The 21144-nt window shown below is 35.3% G+C and overlaps 2 protein-coding genes across 3 annotated transcripts in view; one reads left to right on the forward strand and one right to left on the reverse strand.

Annotated features, from left to right (window-relative positions):
* Positions 1-8467: 8467 nt before the first annotated feature.
* Positions 8468-9425, reverse strand: LOC130541472 (uncharacterized). Its single transcript, XM_057302212.1, has one exon. It carries the CDS (start codon positions 9423-9425, stop codon positions 8970-8972), a length of 456 nt encoding a protein of 151 aa, XP_057158195.1. The 3' UTR covers positions 8468-8969.
* Positions 9426-10187: 762 nt separating this feature from the next.
* Positions 10188-21144, forward strand: part of GALNTL6 (polypeptide N-acetylgalactosaminyltransferase like 6) — a 1235992-nt gene continuing 1225035 nt past the window's right edge. For both annotated transcript variants that reach the window (XM_034959428.2, XM_063603996.1), the window contains exons 1-2: positions 10188-10321; positions 10743-11049. In XM_034959428.2, coding sequence (XP_034815319.1) covers positions 10912-11049 — 138 coding nt within the window. In that variant the 5' untranslated portion in view covers positions 10188-10321; positions 10743-10911. The remainder of the gene's footprint in view (positions 10322-10742; positions 11050-21144) is intronic.

Genomic DNA, 21144 nt, shown 5'->3' on the forward strand with positions numbered 1-21144 from the left:
AATTTCAGCAAAATGCACAGACTTTTGTCTAATACAATGAGCTCAGATGTTAAAATTGCAGAGACATACATTCATTTCACAGATTTGTCAGTAGTAGCTGAGTGACTTACTGCAAGTTCCTTTATCCTCCTGAGCTTTGGTTACTTATCTTTGAAATGGGGGTAATTCTTACTAAAAGACAGTTGGTTACAGAGGTTCTCCAAGTATTAAATTAGATAATAAATGTAAAACATGTTTAACTATGTACCTGACACATAAATGAGCACTTGTCGAACAGTATTATAGATGGTATAATGAAAATTATCATTAGTAACAATAATGCATTATTATTACTAAAACTTTAATCATTAATAATTTAGTAGTGGTTTTAAAGGCTTAATGTCTTGGATCAAGATACTTTGAGTTTAGCTGAGGGTAAATGTCACCATCAGATTAGATTAGAGAGGACTTTTCTCCTCTATTTTGGGGAATAGACTGACTATTACATTACATGCAATTCTTTTTTTATATATAAGCACTAGGAATGGAATTCTCAAACCAACATCTTTATTTTATCCAATGCTCTTAAATTAACATATGTGTACTTACTATAATAGAGTAGACTTAGCTATTAGGGACTATTCAAAATAGAACAGTGGTACATTATTTATGGCATTAGTTTCCATTTGTTACTAAAAGCAAACTTTACACATGATAAACTCAAGGTTTTTATGTTTTGATTATAAAATTGGTGAGTTTAAAAAATAAAGAATAATAGAATACATGTTTATGGGTAGTTAATACTTAGATTTAGTAATTAAATTTTCACAAAATAATTTTACAAATGTATCACACAGTTAATGTTTTTTTCTAAATTTATAAATTACATGCAATTCTTACTGTGATTTACAAGATAAATTTTATCATAAGTGATTAACTAATAAATGAGATCTCACTATCAGCATGCTTTTCTGATTTCATTCTGCCTATGTAAATGAAATTTTATAGTAGGGAAATTTTTAACATCTCAGAAAACATCTTTATGTTTCCTGTTTTGATCATCACCATAACCCTTGAAATAGGTATAATTTTCCCATTCCACAGTTCTATAAGATGACAGGCAGGATAGTTTCATGTGTTTTCGGGGTCATTCAGATGGTAAGTAATGCAAATGGATTTTGAACATAGATTTTCCTTGTCCCAGCTGTTCTTTTCACTGCCGCTATGTTGACGGCATACAACTTCTTAAAGCTTCTCAAAGGGGGATCTCAAAGATATATTTACTTATCTTGGTGTGAAATTAAAAATCTCAACTCTTATGACTACAAATAATATTGTGTACCAGAATTATTAATGTAATTCATAGGTATTTCAGACATGATTAACATGAGCTTCTATCATTTTAAGATTTTATTTACTTGTTTATTTATTATAAACATAATCAAAACTGAAGTGTTTAGACAGAATCACATACTGAACAGGGAAATAGTGAGTGTTGGCTATTGCATAGAATTTGACAGTGCTATATGCTGATGACTTTATACAGAATGTATTAGTGTTAAGATGCACTGCATGTGAATTTGGTTTTGCCATTTGTCCCTAGTTACTATCTCTCTCTCTCACTCCCCACCAATACTTTAGCACATCTATCCATGCATAGTAATAGCTCCCTATTTCATTTGACAAAATATTTTTATGAGTATTAAGAGACAGTTAACATTTTGGCTGCATAGTTATGCTGATAGAAATTACATGTGTATATGTGTGCAAATATATACAAAAATATATAGAAAGGAAGGGTCAAATTAGATCCTCAAAGACTTCCAAAAGAAAAGAGAGCAGAAATACTTTACATCTGAAATCTTGTGAACTTGAGTTTGTTTGGATAATAGAAAGATGGCTCAGTACAGGTTTTAGAAAGACTAGCTTGTCAATAAAATTTATTGAGCATGTTAACGAATGGCTAGCTATGAACCTTCAAGTTGTTCAGATAGGATCAGAAGGCAAGGATAGCTAAATCAGTTTAGCCTTTCAAAATGTTTGCATTAGAAGTTTGAGAGGCTTATATGCAGTTAGTTAAAAATCCATTGTGTCTTACTTGCACAATATGGAACAGAATAATTTAAATTCTTATAAACTAGTAATGTTTGGAATCTTTTCATTTGCTTTTGATAATTGCTTTTAGAGATAAATACGCTTGAATAGCACAAAATTAAATACATTCTTTGCTTTGGTCATTAAGCGCTTAACATAATTATGTTAATTAAAACTTTATAATCAGATTTTCTGTAGAGATCATCTTTTCCAGTGTCTAAAGTGCTGCCTTTGGCTGCATTTGATGCTATTAACTCTTCTGCTTTCTAATGGGATAAGGAATTTTGCAACCGCTAATCCAACTTCATCTTTTTGGCCTTATCAACTTCATTTGATGAAACTGATCACTCCCTTCTCTTTGAGACAGTTTCTTCACTTGACTTCATTTTGCAGCACTAACCACTACTTAACTGCTTTCTCCTGATCTCCTCAAGCTCTTTTTATTGGCCACCTTTGCTCATTCTGTCATCTACATACACTCACTTCCTTAAGTACTCTAAGTACTTCTTCATTTATATCTCCAATTTAGATTCCATGTACTCACTTACTCCTGCAGAATTCCAAAGTCTTATATCTGAATGTTTAGTCAATATTTTCACCATTAGCAATGTCAATTTGATAATTCTAAAATGAACACTTGATTGTGTCCTTTAAACTAGTTTCTCCGAATTTCTTCCCATCTCAGCAAAAGACAAATCCAATTTTGCCAGTATTTGGATCTGAAACTTGGAATATGTTGAGTCCTCCCTCTCACATCCTACATTCATTTCAACAACTTCAATGCAGTTTCATAGTCAGAATATTCTGATAATATTTTAACCACTTTCATCATCTCCATTACCCTGATGCAAGACATCACCATTTTTGGATTATTGCAACTAGTCTCGCCTTGCTTCCTATCTACCACATAATCTATTTCCTGCATTGTCACCAGGATCATCTTGTTAAAAAGTAAGTCCTATCATGTCCGTCTCTAATCAAGGCCCTTCACTCGTGAAGGCTGAGTGAAGGCTTCCCCTCTCACTCAGACTAAAAGCCAAAATCTCTACAATAAATTATATTAACATTATTCCCTACTCCATCACCTCTAGATCTTAGGTCCATTATTCTCCACTCTCAGGGCCCTCTGTTCTGAGATCCCAAACTCCTACCTCAGGGCCCTTCACTTGCTGTTCTTTCTATTTAGAATTCAATTTCTCACGACATCCAATGGTCAGTTCCTTGCTTCTTTCAGATATTTGTTCAAATGTTACCTACTCAGGACTGTCCAGTATGCTTTATCAGAAATTACAGTTGATTTTTGAACAACAAGGGGGTTAGAGGCACTGACCTTCAGCATAGTCAAAATTCTGTGTATAACTTTTGACTCCTCCAAAACTTTACCACTAATAGCCTATTGTTGCCAGAAGCCACGTTGAATACATAGTCAATTAGCACAGATTTTTTATGTTATACGTACTATATACAGTAGTCTTACAATAAACTAGAGAAAAATGTGTTAAGAAAATCATAAGGAAGAGAAAAATGTATTTCTTATTCATAAGTCCTCATCCTCTTTGTCTTCACGATGAGGAGGCTGAGGAGGTGCCGGAAGAGGCAGGGTTGATTTTCTTGTCAGGGGTGGCAGAAGTGGAACAAAATCTGTGTAGAAGTGGAGCCTCATAGCTCAAACCAGCATCCTTCAAGTGTCCTTCGTACACCACTGTAACTTTTGGGATTCTATATTGCTTTTCATTTTCACTGCTTTATTTTTCTCCATGTCTTTTTTTTTTAAACCACTAGGCCCCACAATTAATATATTTTTGCTGTGGATTGTCTGAAGACAGGATTTTTTTGCCTGTGGTGTTCACTATGGTATCTTCAATGCCTGGATTATATAATATACTCAATATATGTCTTGTTAACTGAAATTAGTATGTTTCAGAAGGGAAAATGTTAAAACATTTTTGGTTTATTTATTGCATATTCATAAATATCCTGCCTGAAAAAGATTGTGTATCTAATATATAATGTGTGCATGGCGTTCTTTATTTTCTCTTTCTCCAAAAGAGAAAAAGTAGAACATGCCATGTGTCATTCAGTGGCTTCTTTAGCATGTTTCACTGGCTTCACTTATTCATTGTATCTCCTTAAAATGTTCGCCATGATATTTTGTATTGAGCTATTATAAAAATATATTTTCTACAAATTTAACATTCTCTTTATTACCATTTGATCTCATCATTCCAAAAATTATTTGAATTTTTCACTTGAAATAAATGAATGTAATTTACTTGTTCGACACAAGCAAACTTGTGTTGAAGTTGACATGCAAAACACTCTTTCTAAAATGATGCAAGTATTTTACATGAAAAGATAAAGGTCAAATCTAAGATTAAAATCTGATATATGATCTACATAAAATTATAATTATATGAACTAAAAAATACAGAATTATATTTACATAATGTGTAAAATACAAATGTATGGTTAGTTACATTACTGTACCCCCTTCTTCATACTCCACATAAAAATATGAATAGAGAGGATTTCAGGTTATAAAACTAGACTATCATCTTTCCAAAACTCAGCTTTTTTGTTTAGCTCCTTTAATCTTCTCACAAAGACAGAAATAAAAAAGAGAGAGAGAGAGAATTAATACCTTTGTCATGGAAAGAAAATAGTAAAATATTAGAAAAATATGGTATAGTGGTTAACAGCGTGGAATCTGGCACAAAATGCCTGGGATTAAGTACATGCCCTAGCATTTGCTAGCACTTATTTGGGAAAGATGCTTACCACTTATTTGCCCTTGTTTTTTAAACTATTAAGTGGAGATATTGATAGAAACTACATAATTAAATTATTTATAAGATTAAATGACTTGGCCGGGCACAGTGGCTCATGCCTGTAATCCCAGCACTTTGGGAGGCCAAAGTGGGTGGATCACCTGAGGTCAGGAGTTTAAGATCAGCCTGGCCAACGTGGTGAAACCCCGTCTCTACTAAATATACAAAAATTAGCCGAGTGTGGTGGCGCACGCCTGTAATCCCAGCTACTCAGAAGGCTGAGGCAGGAGAATAGCTTAAATCCGGGAGGCAGAGGAGGTTGCAGTGAGCTGAGATTGTGCCATTGCACTCCAGCTTGGGCAACAGGAGTCAAACTCCATCTCAAAAAAAAAAAAAAAAAAAAGATTAAATGACTTAATGTTTGGAAAAGACTTGGATTACATGTCTGGCATGTAGTAAGTGCTAAATAAGTGTGTGATAACTAAATAAATGGGAAAAGAAAAGAAAATATTACAATAAGATATAGTATACTGGTAGAGGAAAAACTATTTGGAAGTATATTTTATTACTTAGAGTTTAAATTTCATAAGGTAAAGAATCTTGTCTAGTTAGAAAATATTTAGGTCAAGTAGAAATAACCTCCTTCTTTCCCTTTTAGGATTTGTCACTTTTTAATTTCTACCACATTTAATTGCAAGCACCTTTTAACTCCCTTATGGCGCTGAAAATTCAAATGTTCATCTCTGTATCCTCTGTCAAACAGCACCTGAATATATATAGAAATGGACTCAGGGCTCTTTTGGTAAGGAATTTAGATGATAGTGACTGGGTAATATCACAATTTTAATATGTAATTTGATTCTTGTTTTTCTTTATAGTGTAGTGGCAAATATTGAAATGCCAGAGGAAAAAAAATGGAAGATTTTAGTAATGTATCTTAATTATACAAAATGAATTGCATAATTTATAATTTAAATGTATTTTTATTAAAATTGCTGTTTAGTACATTTATCTCTCCTTTTTCATTGCAGAATGTTTTTGTTTTCAGAAACAGGTAATTTAGCCAAATACAGAGTAATAAGAAAGTAGTCTAATAGTTTATCCAGAAAGAAAACTTTCAAGATTTTTCATATTCCAGGGATCTCTATCAGATAAAAGAAGTATGAATGCATCTTCATCTCTACACACATTATCTTTATGTGTATAGATGAAAATTAATGAAATGAAAATAAAATGAAAATAAACACTACCATTTCAAGATCAAAGATAATGAATACATTTCAATATAATTTCTTAAAAATTTAAAGTTACTATTTTATAACCTTAAAAATAACTCAATTTACATTTTCTCTTAAAGTCTTGTTATTATATTTAACAACAAAATTTACCAACTTACAACTCTAAAGTGTTGGGGTAAAAACTCATACCCCAAAGTTTGTTGCTGATGACATTCGTTTGGTATGTGAAACTACAGACTTTCTCCAGGCATTATCTTTTCAGTTGTAAACCTTTTAACCAGTTCATATGAAAATATCTGCTAACACAGCAAAATCATGAGTGCATGTCTTTCAAATTAAGTTCCATTCATGTCATCATGTTTTTTAAAATATAAGGTAATAAAAGTCTTTCTACCCTAAAGTAAAGTCTTTCACTATCTTTGTAGCAATTGAACTATTCTACTGAACCCAATATATGAAAACCTTTCCCTACTGCTCCCCTCATCTGGTTTCTAATCTAGTTAGGCCTTCTTTATAACTCCCTACTTCTGTGCCTTTGAATATCTAAAGTGGATTAAGAATGGCCACACATTCTCCGTCAAACTTTTCAGTGAGGTGTTAATTTTATCCCCTACCTCCACCTCATCCTTGAATCTGGGCTTGTCCAGTGACTGCTCCCTAAGACAGGCTGTGCCAGTTCCGGACTTAGCTTTTAAGAGGACTTGACAGTTTTTGTTTTCTCCCTCTTGGAACACAGGTTCTTGGGTTGCTCTCTCTTGGATACTAGCTACCATGGTATGAGAAGCTCAGGCCACATGCAGGGGCCATATGGAGGGAAGCTGAGGCGCTCCAGTTGACAGTCCCGTGACCCCCCAGCTGACAGTCAGTGCCAACTGTCAGGCATGTAAAGTAGCCATCTTGGCTCAGCCCATTCAACCTCCTCAGCCTCAGCCTGTGTCACAGGAAGTGTCACCATCCAGCTGAGCCTATTCAATGCACAGAATCATAAGAGAGATAGCAAAATAATTTGTTTTAAGTTGCTACATTTTGAAGTAGAGAGATAACTAAAGCAATAACCTTCTGCTTCCTTAAATATAGGGCTTAAATTTGGCTCAATTTAAGGTTAGTAGCAAGCACCTTTGGTAATTTATTTCTATGGTCTTTATGTTGCATTTTCAACTAGAGTGTAAGTTATTCAAGGTCACTGAATATTGCTGTTTTCTTTCCAATGTGTCCCTATAGTTATTAGTACATTATTAGCAGCATGGGACTCTGATAATCTGAGGTTGCCAGTTGAATCCTAACAGAATGAAAGTGCAAATAGGGCATAGAATGGGTGACTTTCTATGTAAGTCAAAATGTAGAAGACCATGTCCCTGTGAATTCTATATATAATATACACATATATTATACATATAATATATATTATATATAATATATATGATATACACATATATACATACAATATCCACACACATTTATATTGGCATTTAATCTGGATTATCTGAGCAAAAAAATTAACTGTCGTCTGGAGATTTTTTGTTTGTAAACTCAACCTAAAATACCCATTTTAGCTAGACACATTGTCATCTGTTGGTAATTTACATGAGGAATTGTGAAAGAATACCAGACTGAAGGGAAAAGAGAAATTATGCTCTGAATCAAAAATAAATAAATAAATAATACAGAAAAGGAGAAAAAGCTAAAGTTATGGTCTGGAACTATGCTATAAAACAGAAGTAAACATAGTAATTTTCTCCTTTCAGTTTCTACCATGTATTCTGCGTGTACTTGATTGGAGAAGTAATAGTAATTAACGATTTTCTCTGAATGGGTGCTGTATGCAAGACCATTTGCTAGTTTAACAACAATGAAGCATGTTTCAACTCAACACCCTGGATTCAACAAATAGAATGCTAGTATGTCCATTCCTGACCCAAGACTATTTTTTAAGGTATTAAAAAACAGGTATTGTTTAAAATGTGAGAGATTTTACTTTTTTAATTCCAAGTGCACTTTTGAGTTATTTTACTTTGAAAATTAATAACTGTATCAGTACTTAAAAATATATCCAATATAATTAAATGATTCTCCAAATTTATTTCCTTGAGCACCTGACAATATTCCCAGGAAACCTCTCCCTGCTATGTTGCTTCCCAGAATTCACATTTCTGTGTTTCAAAACTGCACTTCCTTAGAGAGAAAAAGGTTAGAAAATAACGCAGACTACAAAAGGCATAGTGTATGTGTGGGGGTGGGGGTGAGGAATTAAGTCCCTTGCACTCTAGATTAAGTTGCATTTATATAAAATCTAAAGGTAATTGGTCTTTATATAAAGGACACATTCAACAACATTTATTAAATATATTTTTAGACTTTTAAAATTCAAGTGATTCACAAAAACAAATATTACAGCATAGCGCTTTATTCATGCAATCATACAGTCGATCTGTATTCTTCAAGTACATTTTGAATTTATAATAAGAACAGTTTAAGGCATAACTCTTCCCACTCAAATCTAGGTCTTTCTCAAGTGAGACACTAGAGAGAGAGAGTAGAAAGGGAGGAAGAGATAGGGCGAGAAGAAAAGGAGGGAGGGACAGAGATGAGGACGAGAAAGAAGAAAAAAGGGAAAGAGAAAATACCGTCTGAAAGTCCATAGGCTTATCTATCCCAAGCATGTCTACCCCACGCATGTGGGCATCATATCCAGGTTGTAACAAAGAGGTGACCATGGCGTTTCTTTTTGGCTCCAGACAGGCGGATTCAGCCTGCATTGCATGCATGTCTGTCACCTCATCTAAGTCCCCATTCCTTCCGGAGTTGTGAGCTCCAGATCCAAGAGTGCCCAGTGCACGGTGCTGGGCACGCTGTCCCTTGGCGAGGCTGCCACAGGTTCCTGAGTGTGCGGTCAGGGGCGTTGGTGCATTGATACGTTAGGCGGAGGGAGGAGTACCATCTGCCAGAGTCTTATCTCGAGTCCCACGTTTTCTGGCCATCGCGGAGGAGTGTGCGAGGACAGGTAGCCCTCGCAGTGACAAGGCGCGCGGAGTGCGGTCGTGCAAGGCGGGGGAGGAGCGGGGTGGCCCTGCCAAATCTTAACCGGGGCCCCGGGTATTTGCAGACCCAAATAAAGCCGCCTTGGGTCTCCACGGTGTCCTCCAGAAGCTGCTGCCTGAGAACTCTGAGCCTCAGCTCTGTCTTGCTTCGGGATCCTCTTCCTCCTCCTTCCCCACCCCCTACCTGGCCTGAACGGCGGAACGCGCGGCCCGGGGGATCCCCTCTCCCTGGGACCGGCCCTGTCCCGGGTCGCCTCCACCTCCCGCAGCCGCCGCGCCCCGGCTCGCCGCGCTCCCGCCGTCACCATGGAGGAATTCCTGGGACAACCGCCTGCAGCCGGCGACTTTTCCCCAGGAATCTCTGGCCTGGCGCCCTTTGGGTGAGATGACGGGGTGCTGGCATCCCTGTCGGTCCCAGATTACCCGGAAAAGCCCTGGCAGGGTAAGAGAGGACCCGCGCAGGCTGGGAGCTCCCACTCCTCCTCCAGCGTCACGCTCGCCCTCCGCCGCTGCCTCGCGTCCGGGTCTGTTTATATAGCGTCTGGAGGCCGGGCGGCATTGCCCACCCCCGCCCGGCGGCCCGCCCTCCCCTCCTGGGCTCCGGGCTGCCGCACGTGGCAGACACCAGCGACGTCTCCGCGGAAGGCAGGCGCCGGGGAGTGGGGCGCGGGCGACCGTGTGCAGCCGCGGCGCATCTCCGCCTTCCGCTCCTCCTCGCAGCGCCCTCGTCCGCTTCCAAGCCCAGCACAGACTTCGGTTTCTCCGCCTCCATCCCCTTTACGAGAAGAGGAGATTTAAAAATATTGCCCTTTAGGTGCTCGTGATGGTCCTGTGGGTTCGTTCAGTTGCCAGAAAAGAATGGTAACATGAACAGCGGAGCGTGAGAGCGTCACCGGGGGAAGGGACGAGATTGATGGGCAGAGCGCTCACTTCTCAGAGGATCGCATTCCGAGGACCGCGCGAGGAAGGGACGTCGCGGCGCCACCACTTCCTGGCTGGACTCCGCTGACATCTGTAGCCTCCTTTCCACCAGGTTCCCGGGGCTCCCAGCCGCTGCCTGCAGAGGAGCGTGTAGACAGCGCGCGAGGGTCCGGGAGTTCGTGGACCTCCATCCGAACCGGAGTTCTGCCCGGATCCCGAGTCCCTGGATCCCGGTGGAGCCCGCCGGCAAGCTGGCTCCGGAGGGAGTTGAACTTGAGTTCAGGTGGGTTATCCCAAGGGGAGCGCAGGAAAAGATGTTCAGGGAAGACGAAGAAGGTGACGCTGTTCCAATGTCAAAAGCGGACACTTTTCTTCCTGACACTTGAAGGGGTTGAGCCAGTTCCTCTCAGTTCTGTCTCCTAACCCGCTCCACCCCGACCCAGCCCTCCCACACTAAGGGGGTGGGGGGCGAACAACAACAACAGCAACAAAAACTCCCAGTTACCTCAGTATCTAGCAGGCTGTTGACTTTTTTATAACTTACCTTTAGTCAATGAAACGACTATATTTACTCTATTGCTTTATATTAATGGAGGTCAATGGGCTTAATGATTTCTTTAGTCAAGTCATTTATTTCTAAGCCAATAGATAATGCCTTCGTCATAGTTTTCTGGGGGGAAAGTAACTGTGCGTTTGTTCTGCAGATGGCCAACTCCCTCTGAATCCTGCAGATTGGTGCTGAGCACGCAACAAAAGTTTGTAGCTTCTCAGTTTCTGGTGCTTCGCAGGGGAGAGGAAAGGAATTTGACATTAAACACAAGAAGCAGTCAGGGAGCCATCTCCTTTAACTTTTCTTCTCTGTTACCATTTGCAATGAAGAGGAAACAGAAGAGATTTCTGCAGATGACTTTGTTGTTCACGGTGGCTTTAATTTTCCTGCCTAACGTTGGTCTCTGGTCTCTGTACAAGGATAAGCACCTGGTGAAGTCAGCGGAGCCCGGGGAGCAGCAGGTAAGTGCCACCCAGAGAAAGATCACAGAAGGATTGGTAAGGCAGTGATCCTCGCGCGGGGACTCGAGACAGCCGGTGTGGGATCGCCTTGGGTTTTCCCCCAAGTCTTGACAGAGCTGATTATTACAAGACTCTAGAGACTTTGGGGTTTAAGCAAGTAGATGTTTTAAGATTGCAGCCAGTAACATCGTGACATGTACAACTAGTAAAGAAGGATAAGACAGGTCAAGAAGAAGAGAAGATAATCTTTCACCATTGGTCTTAGGTTGATTTTGACTTGAGGTGGATGAAAGGTAACTGTTCAGCTATGGAGGTGGGAGTGGGTTAGGTGCAAGTTTAATGACAAGGATAGGTTTTTGCTTTCCATTTGGCATGCATGTCTATGTTCAGGTGAATTGGGCCAACTAAATCATTAAGATTGTGAAGTAGTTCTTTAAAAATCAAGCTATGGTTTTCAGTATTTTGGTTGTAAATTTTGCTTAGCAACAGCTTTTTACCCTGTCGAAACTTAAAGTCTCTCTTTCGTCTCCCCTGTTGCTAAGGTGCTGCCATGGGGCACACAGGCAGAGTTATTAAGGACGTTCATTCCGTTTCACAGTCGCTTGATAACAGTATGTTGCTAACAGCTTGCTGTCATATTGGAAACACCCATACTAAAGATATGTAGTATAATATATTTTCTTTCTACTTAATATGTAACTCATTAGTATGTATATACCTCATGACTTAACATGGACCAAAATAACTGTGTTCCCTGGTGAACAATAATGCAAAATAGACTTCCCAAAATGTTGATGAAAATCAATGTTGTCGAATTCCTTGTTTGTTAATAAATAAAATAGCTTCCGTAATTAAATGTTTAACAACAGAATGCAGTCTTCTTCATGATATTGATAAACCACTTTTTCAGTTAGTCCTGTGCATCACCTTGGAATATTAATATTCTTAATTTCAAGGGTCATCACCCATGAACACTCTGTACCTTCCACACATAGAAAATGTTGAAGTAGTCCATTCCTGGAAAACAGCAATATATAGTAATGGCCATTAAATATTTGCTCTTATACTTAATGAAGTTTAATATTCTTTTTGCACAGTGGTTAGTTGTGCAATATAAAGAGGTAATCTGCTTTTTCATTATGACAAGAAATCATTACCAGTCTCTAAACTTTAAAGAGAATGAGTTGTCCATGGATTTTTAGTGGATTGTTATTTCGAGGAAAAATGTTGACATATTTTCATTTAGTTGTTAATATTTATTATCCTTTCTAATAGGAATTCAACTTTGGTTTGAAGTATATTCTGTTTTGTCATTCCAGTGAAAAAAAGAAGATGGACACTTTGGATGTGAAACTTTTTTTGTTCTTATTTACATCATTCAACCCTTGATGTAAAACAGGATTTTAATAACTTTAGTAGTCAATATGCTATTATGTAAAATCTCCACTCCATGCTGGTAAAACAGGAAAGGCAAAATTATTTTTTCTTGAAATTTGCTAATTCAATTAACAATAACCATCTGAAGTATTTGCTGGTATAGCTAACATAAAGCGCTAATTAATTTTATTAATGAGATTCTTACAACCTTCACATTGACTCTATTAATTTTGACCCTTAATGAGAAAATTGTTTGTCTAATAGCAGAAAAAAATAACTGTGACAGTTTAACTCTCTGATCTGTCATTATAATAATTGACTGTTTCCTTATTTCTGGTTCTTCTGTAGTGCAAATGATACTTAATTTCAGGTAATAAAGTAATGGATATAAAAGACATGGGGTGGCAAGAGAATTTTCGTATACTGTAGAATAAATAACTGAAATTGATGGATATTGTATGACATTCCAGTTTAATAACTCTATGTAAAGTCTTTGAAACCAAGTGGGGAAGAAAATAAGCCCCAAAATGAATGTCAGTCATCTACTTTAATATTACCTAAATAATGGTTTTAAAACTAATACTTTTTATAGATTAAAAAATAAAATTTAAAAGGTAGAAATTAATTGATTACTTAATGAAAAATATAATTCACTGTAAAATAGAAACAGTTCATTTTCATTGGTTTTATTCTATTATTTATTATAATTAGAAGGAAAATTAGGATATGTTGTCCTCAATAAGCAAGTTTTGGGTAAGTAAGAGTTAAGTCATTAATATTGATATTGGAACAAATAAAAAGCAACTTTTAAAACATGCTTAATATTGTGATGTAATATTTGGCTAATGTATGTATATATTGCAATGTTAGCAAGGTGGCTAAACACATAGGTTTTAAATTGAAACATAATTTGGCTACTGGGTAATATGTTATTTCTATTTAGCAATTAATTTTTAAAGGACATTTTCATGGTTAATTGCTAAATATTCCCCAGAACACATTTATTACTATATTTCTCCCCAAGTTGCAAAATATTGAGGATGAAGATAATGTGCAGATCGAAGCACTGACAGCAATAAGTACTGAGGCTAGTCAAACAAGTCACGTGCCCAAATGAGTGAACTATTTTTACAGTACTTATGTGTAAAACAGCCAAGGGTTCTAGTTCTGAGTATCATGTGGTAGTGGTCATAAGAGCTGAAAAACTTGCACTGTTTTAAATAGTTTAATTATTAGAAAAGGTTACAGGGAAATAATTTAATTTATGGAAATTCAAAATTATGGAATGGCTAATTCTTTTAAAATATACATTATTTATATTTTAGCAGATGATATCATTAATAATTTTTCTATCTAGTATTGAGTACAAATTGTACTAATTCTGCAATCTGAAGTAAATAAAATAAAGGGAAGTGAAACAGGAAACACTGATGGGAACCATGTGGATTAATTTTCACAATGTTTAGTATTTAACACTTTTTTTCTCTAATCTACTGTGTGATTACACATTAATTGTTTGTATTTTCTAGACCTTCATTTAAAAATAATATTTAAGATAATTTTCTAATATTTTAAAATTTTCTGCATTTATGTTGCAGAAAATGAAACAAGGACGTAAAAATTACCAAGTTATTTATTTCAAAGTTTTTCTTTTTCCTTTACTCTCAGAAAACCAAAGAGGATCGATATAACAGTTTTAATAACACGATACAATTAAAAGTTTTTTATGGTTTGGGATCTGCAAAATTGAAATCAAGTCACTGAAATAAATATGAAGTTCTTGAGATTTTAAGATTTTATAAAAATTATATTTTTAAATTTTTATTTAGATGTTACATTATTATAATTGTGATGTGTTATTTTCCATTGACTTAATTTTGTCTTTTTTTGTTATTGGGATGATATAAGTATCTCCTTTATGTCATTTAGAAATATATATGTATATTAAAAGAATCTACTGATAATATATTTAGCTGAGAATGATTGCTATATAATCATTTTAAAGTAATTCTTAGCTTCATTTTTCTGTTTAAACATTTGAAATGCTCCTCTTCTCTTGTTTCAGCTGTATTTGCATTAAATACCACTTACATATTTAGGTCATAAGCTGTGAATTAGGATGATACATAGAATAATGCTATATTTTAGAACAAAAGTACTATATCCAGTCTTATTGTATTTCTCTTTTCTTAATCACTTATTCAAGAATATGTGAAAAAAAATCTAGCACCAAATACTTTCTTTTCCTAAATACATTTTTAAAAACCCCAAATTCCAAAAAAAGTAACTGTAATAGTAGTTTAGCAAGTAACTTGGAAATAATATTAATTACAGAAATAATTCAAGAATATCTAGAATATGAAGAGGATCTTGCAATTTTTTAAATAAAAATGAGGGCCAAAATCTTAGAATTTTAAAACAGACTTTCTCAGAACTGTTCAGAATGATTTTAGAAGCTTATATTGTCCTAGATTTTCTACCACATTAAAAAAAAAAAAAAAGCCTAGGTCCTCTATGTCTCTTTGAAATTGTGGAACCCTGTTATTTATTTGAATTTCAGAATTTCTATTTTTAAAGTAGGGCTCTTCGTGTGTGTCACATAACAAGATGAATAAAGTCCTGAGAGCTAACACCTTATATATGGAAAATATTGTGGGGTAATGCATTGTTTCTGTCTTGTAAACTGTGCTTGACAGATATGTGACTTTACCTCCATTAAAAAAAAATTCTGAAAAGGATACCTTAGCATCTTTGTCTAATTCATCTAATGTTAATCAGCCCTACACTGCAGGGGAGCCTTCTTTTTGAACAACAATATTTTTTCCAGTGGCTTTTAAAACTTGTTTTATAACATGAAAATATGAAAATATCAGATAATTGGTACCCAGTGTATGCAAACTGTCTTAGGCATTTTTTTTTTAACATGCTGATCACTAAAGCTGTAAAATTTATGTCTGTGTTCCTTTTTTAGCAAATACCTTAGAGTTTGGAAGAGCTAAGGACAGGAGGAAAAATTTACACCTACACTCAGGATGGCACATTATCAATACCCTAGATATGAAAGGACACATTAGTTTGAGCCACAGTGTTCTTAATTAGCTAAGATGTAGACTTTAAATTAGGGTTTTAAAGGACCTTTTCTGGAATTTATGGAAAATCCATTCAGAATCACTACAGGGTGGCGCCACACGGAACACTGTAACAAGTATCTTAATTAGATCACTACATGATTAGTTCATCACATTGCCCCATGGGAGACAGAGTGTGAAACACAGTCTTCTGTTCACAATCTGGTCAAAAAAATAAATAAATAATTTTTCCCCTCTATTCATTTCTGAGTTAGACAAGCTGTGCTGAATCAATTAGTTTCCTATAAGTTTTCCCTATAAAAGGAGCCAAATCAAGTTGGAATATATAGGAAAAGGGTGAGAAAGGTTGAGTGGTTTAAGTGGTGTAGAAGAAAGGATTGAATTTTTTTGTTTGTTTGTCAGGAGTAGCCATGACAACCCTTAGAAAGTTTGCAGCCATGTCTCTCCTTGCAACATTTTTATACAAATGAAAGACAGCTGAGGGACATCAACAATAACATTACAGGCAGAGATAAAACTTAAAATCATGAGAAGGAATCAGAAGATGTAAGTGGAATATAGAATCAGACTTAGATATGTTTCATGCATCATGTATTCCCATTTCCCCCTTGATTGGCTTGCTTATGGGGAAGAGTTTTAGCTCTGGAAACTTCAGATCTTTAAAACCATCTAAGGAGACCATGTTCTTTTCTTTTGCTCATATTTGCATGTGTTTACAAAATTACTGTTATTAAACAAAGGTGCAAGTGTGCAAAGAAATGGAAGGTTCTGAAGATGACAGTAAAAACACACTATCCTAAACTTGCTCTCCTTATCACCTCACTGTACAGCTAATGATTTCTAAATTATCTCAAAATGTAATCGTAATGCTTGAATGGACAACAAAAAACAACAGATAAAAAACCTGTGTGCTATGGAAATATGTATTTAGACACATAAAATATATCTATATAGGGTTCATTTAAAGGTTGTAAAGAAGGACAAGCATTCACAAAACTTCAAGGCAACATGACCTCTAACTTTCTTCACTAATGTGTTGATGTCTGTCACTGCTTAACAAGCAAAATGGCATCAGAAAGAGGGTGAACAAATAAAGGTATATTTAGGGCTAATGATGAATTCAAGGTAAAGCACATCAATGTTTCCACCAAGGTTTTTGCTTCCAGTGTGGTAGGGCAAAAAGATGTGAACTGAATTATTGGTACTCTCAAATTAAATGTATTCATTTTATTAATTCATTTAGCAACAGACATACACAGGTACATATACCCATATACATAGTTTCACTTATAAAGAAAAATTAAATCCACCCATCTGTTGTGTTTTCTGCAATATTTTTAACTTCTGTGACTTTTTGTTTTTTCCATTGCTTTGAATCCACAATAGGTAGGTAGGAGAATTTGAAGCACCATTGAAATGAAGTATTCTAGAAAAGTATGCAGAAAGATAAAGAAAATGCATCCATCTCTAGAAGTGCTTACATCTACTTAGCAAGTGTGAAACTCACAATGAGGATTTAGCCTGTTAGTATGGCACAGATTATAAATAGGAGAGTCACTGTTATAATGTAATATAATTAACACAATTGTGCTTGTTATAGAGCATGATAGTAGCTACCACCTGTCTTAAGGACTGGTGGTTTCTCAATAAGGGCTAAGAAGGCCAATTTTGAATTATTTCAAGTATTCAAATATTCATGGACTATGATTTCAATACTTGAAATCTAGAAATCCAGAGAAAATTATAATAATTTTGAATTTTTTCATTATATTAAAAATGACCAAATTGTTAGGTATGCCACATAAGTTTTAGTGAGGTGGCCTTTCCTTTTCCCTCATATATTTATTTATTTTTCCCCAAGACAAGGTCTTACTCTGCCACCCCAGCTAGAGTGCAGTGGTGCAACTGTAACTCGCTGCAGCCTCAGTCTCCTGGGCTCAAGCAGTCCTCCTGCCTCAGCCTTCCAAGTAGCTGGGACTACAGGCAGGCGCCATGATACCTGGATAACTTTTTTAAAAAATTTTTTTGTAGCGACAAGGTCTCACTATGTTACCCAGGCTGGTCTCAACTCCTAGTGTCAAGAGATCCCCCCACTTCAGCCTCCCGAAGTGCCGGGATTGCAAGCATGAGCCCCCACTCCTAGCCTTTTGCCCTTATTTCTGACATGTCTCCCCAGCTGGAAAATCCAATTGAACTTAAGGAGAAATATCAGAATTTCTGTAGTATTGGGTCTTGTTCTTTTTTAGGTCAGAGTGTAGTCTCTAGAATCAAATTATTTAGGCTTAAAAATTCTGGCTTAGTACGTTGTGACATTTAAGAACTTATGGCTCTTCCCTGGATCAGTTTTCTTAATTAGTAAAATGCAGGTGATAATAACTTTTTTGTAGTGTTATAATGAGGATTAAATGCTTAGCATCTTTAACAGCATATAACAAGGCTTAACGGATATATATATATATATAGTTATTACACACAAGTGTTTATAAGCAATCATTGCCTTTACTGAGGTAATTAGTGTTTGTTTAATAAATATTTACAGATGGCTTCTCTTTTAGAGGCATTGTCAAGACAGCACAGCAGAGCAACATCACTGGTGTGTTGAATCTAGTAGGGAGGACTGTTGAATAAGCCAATAGAGTCTTAGAAACTAAAAGGGCATTTTTCTTAACATTTTGGATTTCATACTTAAGGATAAGTTGATAATTTTAATTTTTTTATTGTTTATTACAAAAATTACTAAAATTAGTTCTTGATGTATTGTATTGAAAACTATCCAAAAGTTGAAGCTTTTAATAAAAAAAAGAAAAAAGAGAGGCAATATTTCTTTGTAGTGACTACTGTCATTTCCTATAAAAATAAAGTCCATGAGTCAATATAAGCATTTTTTTTCTTCTTACTAATTACAGGCAAGAAACTGAGAACTGCTTTTGTTGTTGCTGTTTAAATCTTGGCCATGAGTTTGGCTGGATTATTCGAGGAGAAAAAAAGTTAAAAAGTAGAATAAAAACTCTCAAAATCATTCAGCTACTTTATGGAGTTAGCATTTTTTTCAGTAGAATTAGGGGACAGATAAAACATATTGCATTGTGCCCGTTCTTCTTATAGAAATTACACAGGGTTGGCATTAAGCAAAGGGGAGTTCAGATACTTCAAGTTCGTATGTGGGCCTCATCCCTTACAGAAGTATGTAACTGTGGGCATGCTACTTGACATCTTTAAACCTCAGTTCCACACATGGAAACACAAAAATTACCTCATAATAGGGTAGCTAGGAGAAATAATTGGATTGTATGTTTAAATTGCTTGGTACATGGTAAATAATGAGGGAAGCTTTACAAATAGCAATCTATACTTTCTTGACTTTTTAGAACATCCATTGAAGGTAGTAAATAACCTTAAATATTGTGTACACCTAAAAAAGATATAATAAAATACATAAAATCTACCACTCTCAATTTTTCTTTTATTGTTGATACCATATTTTTGGATATGCAATATGTGCACCATACTGGGATAGACCCAGAGGGAAATAAGCAATTAAACCATAAACCTGTTTTCAATTAAGTTCTAATCTATTAGTTAAAAAAGGCATATATACACTTTAATATAAGGCTGGATTACATGGCTTTACAATAAATACATGCTCAAATTATTTAGAGTTTAGAAGAGGTAAAAAATATGTAAGTTATTGTGTGATGATTGTATGTGGTCCCACTCTAAGTCGTCTGTATCTTTAGGATTTAATCGTCCACCAAATTCATTGACAGGTTCTTCTATATAACTGAATTCACAAGTAAGGAAGGCACAAAGACAGAATTTGAGTCCATGAGCTCTGGATTTATAGAAAAAGAAACTAATTGGCAATGTAAACAGCCACATTGTTTAAGGGTTTCAAAATGTCATTAGGCTTGATAATTTGTTCCTGGTATTCTCTTGATTATAGTTACACACAATTGTAGAAATTTAAACAAAATTATACTAGATTAAATGGTAAGACTAAATATTTAACTAAAATATCTTATATTTTTAAGATGGATAATGGATACTGGTGAGGTCAGCATTGATGTAAATGGCTGGATGTAGGACCCTGGTTGGTAAGATACAAGTCAGGAGAAGGCTGATGCCCTGAGAGATTGAGGGGACAGTCCCAAGGAGGATGGAGGTAGTCAAGTGAAATAAAGCAAAGAGAGAAGCAGCAATGGTTATTATCCAAAAGGTAAATTTAGAGTCTGTGCTTTTAATAGTTTGAATGTTTCTCCTGGCAGAGATGTCTGAGTTTTTTTCCCATGCAAATATCTTACTACTTTAGAGAGGTAATTAAAAATTTCTGAAATAGTCTATAAACTGTGAATATATATATATGTATATATATATACAGACACACATATATATATATTATAGATGTCTTAGCTAGAAAGATGATAGATGGGTAATCAGATATTTATTATAGTTTATATAATCTTATGAAAAAGATTGACGACTATAATACTGAAAGGAGATGTCAGGAAACCATACAGCCACCTTGTCAATAAGTAAGCAAGCTACCTGTCAACATAAATGCTGATGATGACCAGATACACAGAGTGAAAGAAACAAACAAATAAACAAGCAAGAGTGTACTTAAGCGTAGTATAGTAAGTGGGGATAGATGGGTGGGTGGCGGTACTTATTGCAACTAATATCCAGTTGCCAAAAAATATTAAGATAATATATTCATAATAAAAGGATAAAGTGATTATAATAAAACAACAATAAAAGTAAAAATAAAAGTCCACATATTAATAAACTTTAAGGTCACATTTATTGAGCTTCTAACATTTCTCTGACACTGTATTAAACTGCTCTTAAGTCCTCAACACAAATCCATTTTATATATATATATATAAAAAAAAATATTACTATCTTATATTACAAATGCAAAGAGATTAAAAAAACTTGTCGAGATAGTACAGGGATTTTTCTGTCAATATCAACTATTGAGATTATATGAAGTTCACCATATATTACAACTGCATCGGAAATATCCTAGGTCATTGCAACAAAAGAAATGATATAATAATTTAACTATGAAAGTCAATATGCACAGTGGTGAAGGGCATGGACACTAGCTCCAGACTCCCTGGTGTTAGTTCCAGTTCCATTATTTAACTACTCAAAGACCTTGGACAAATTACTTATCTTCCCTGTGTCTTAGATTTCTCATTTCTAAAAAGAGTATAAAAAGAGTGTCTAATGGATTTAGATGGTGTAAGGCTTTAATAAGCTAATCTGCATAAAATGCTTAGAAAACTGGATTGTACATGATAAGCAATTTAAAATGTTATCTATTATTACTTGTTAGAATTCTAGAAAATTAAGATTGGAAAAAGAGAAAAAGCATGTTCCTATTATTACTTGTTAGAATTCTAGAAAGTTAAGATTGGAAAAAGAGAAAAAACATGTTCCCACACACTTTCTTTCATGAACCATCATGAATATGTTTCCCTTTTTGGATACATTTTTGCATTTTTATTTTTATTTTTTGTTTCTAGATCCATCAATGCCTCTTGATATTTTTGCATTTTAAAGTAGTTTTTAAAAGTGTTTGAATCATGTTTAACTTCTTCTTTCACTTTTTAAATTCTTGATT

Source organism: Pan paniscus, chromosome 3, assembly GCF_029289425.2.
Source record: "Pan paniscus chromosome 3, NHGRI_mPanPan1-v2.0_pri, whole genome shotgun sequence".
Classification (NCBI taxonomy): domain Eukaryota; kingdom Metazoa; phylum Chordata; class Mammalia; order Primates; family Hominidae; genus Pan; species Pan paniscus.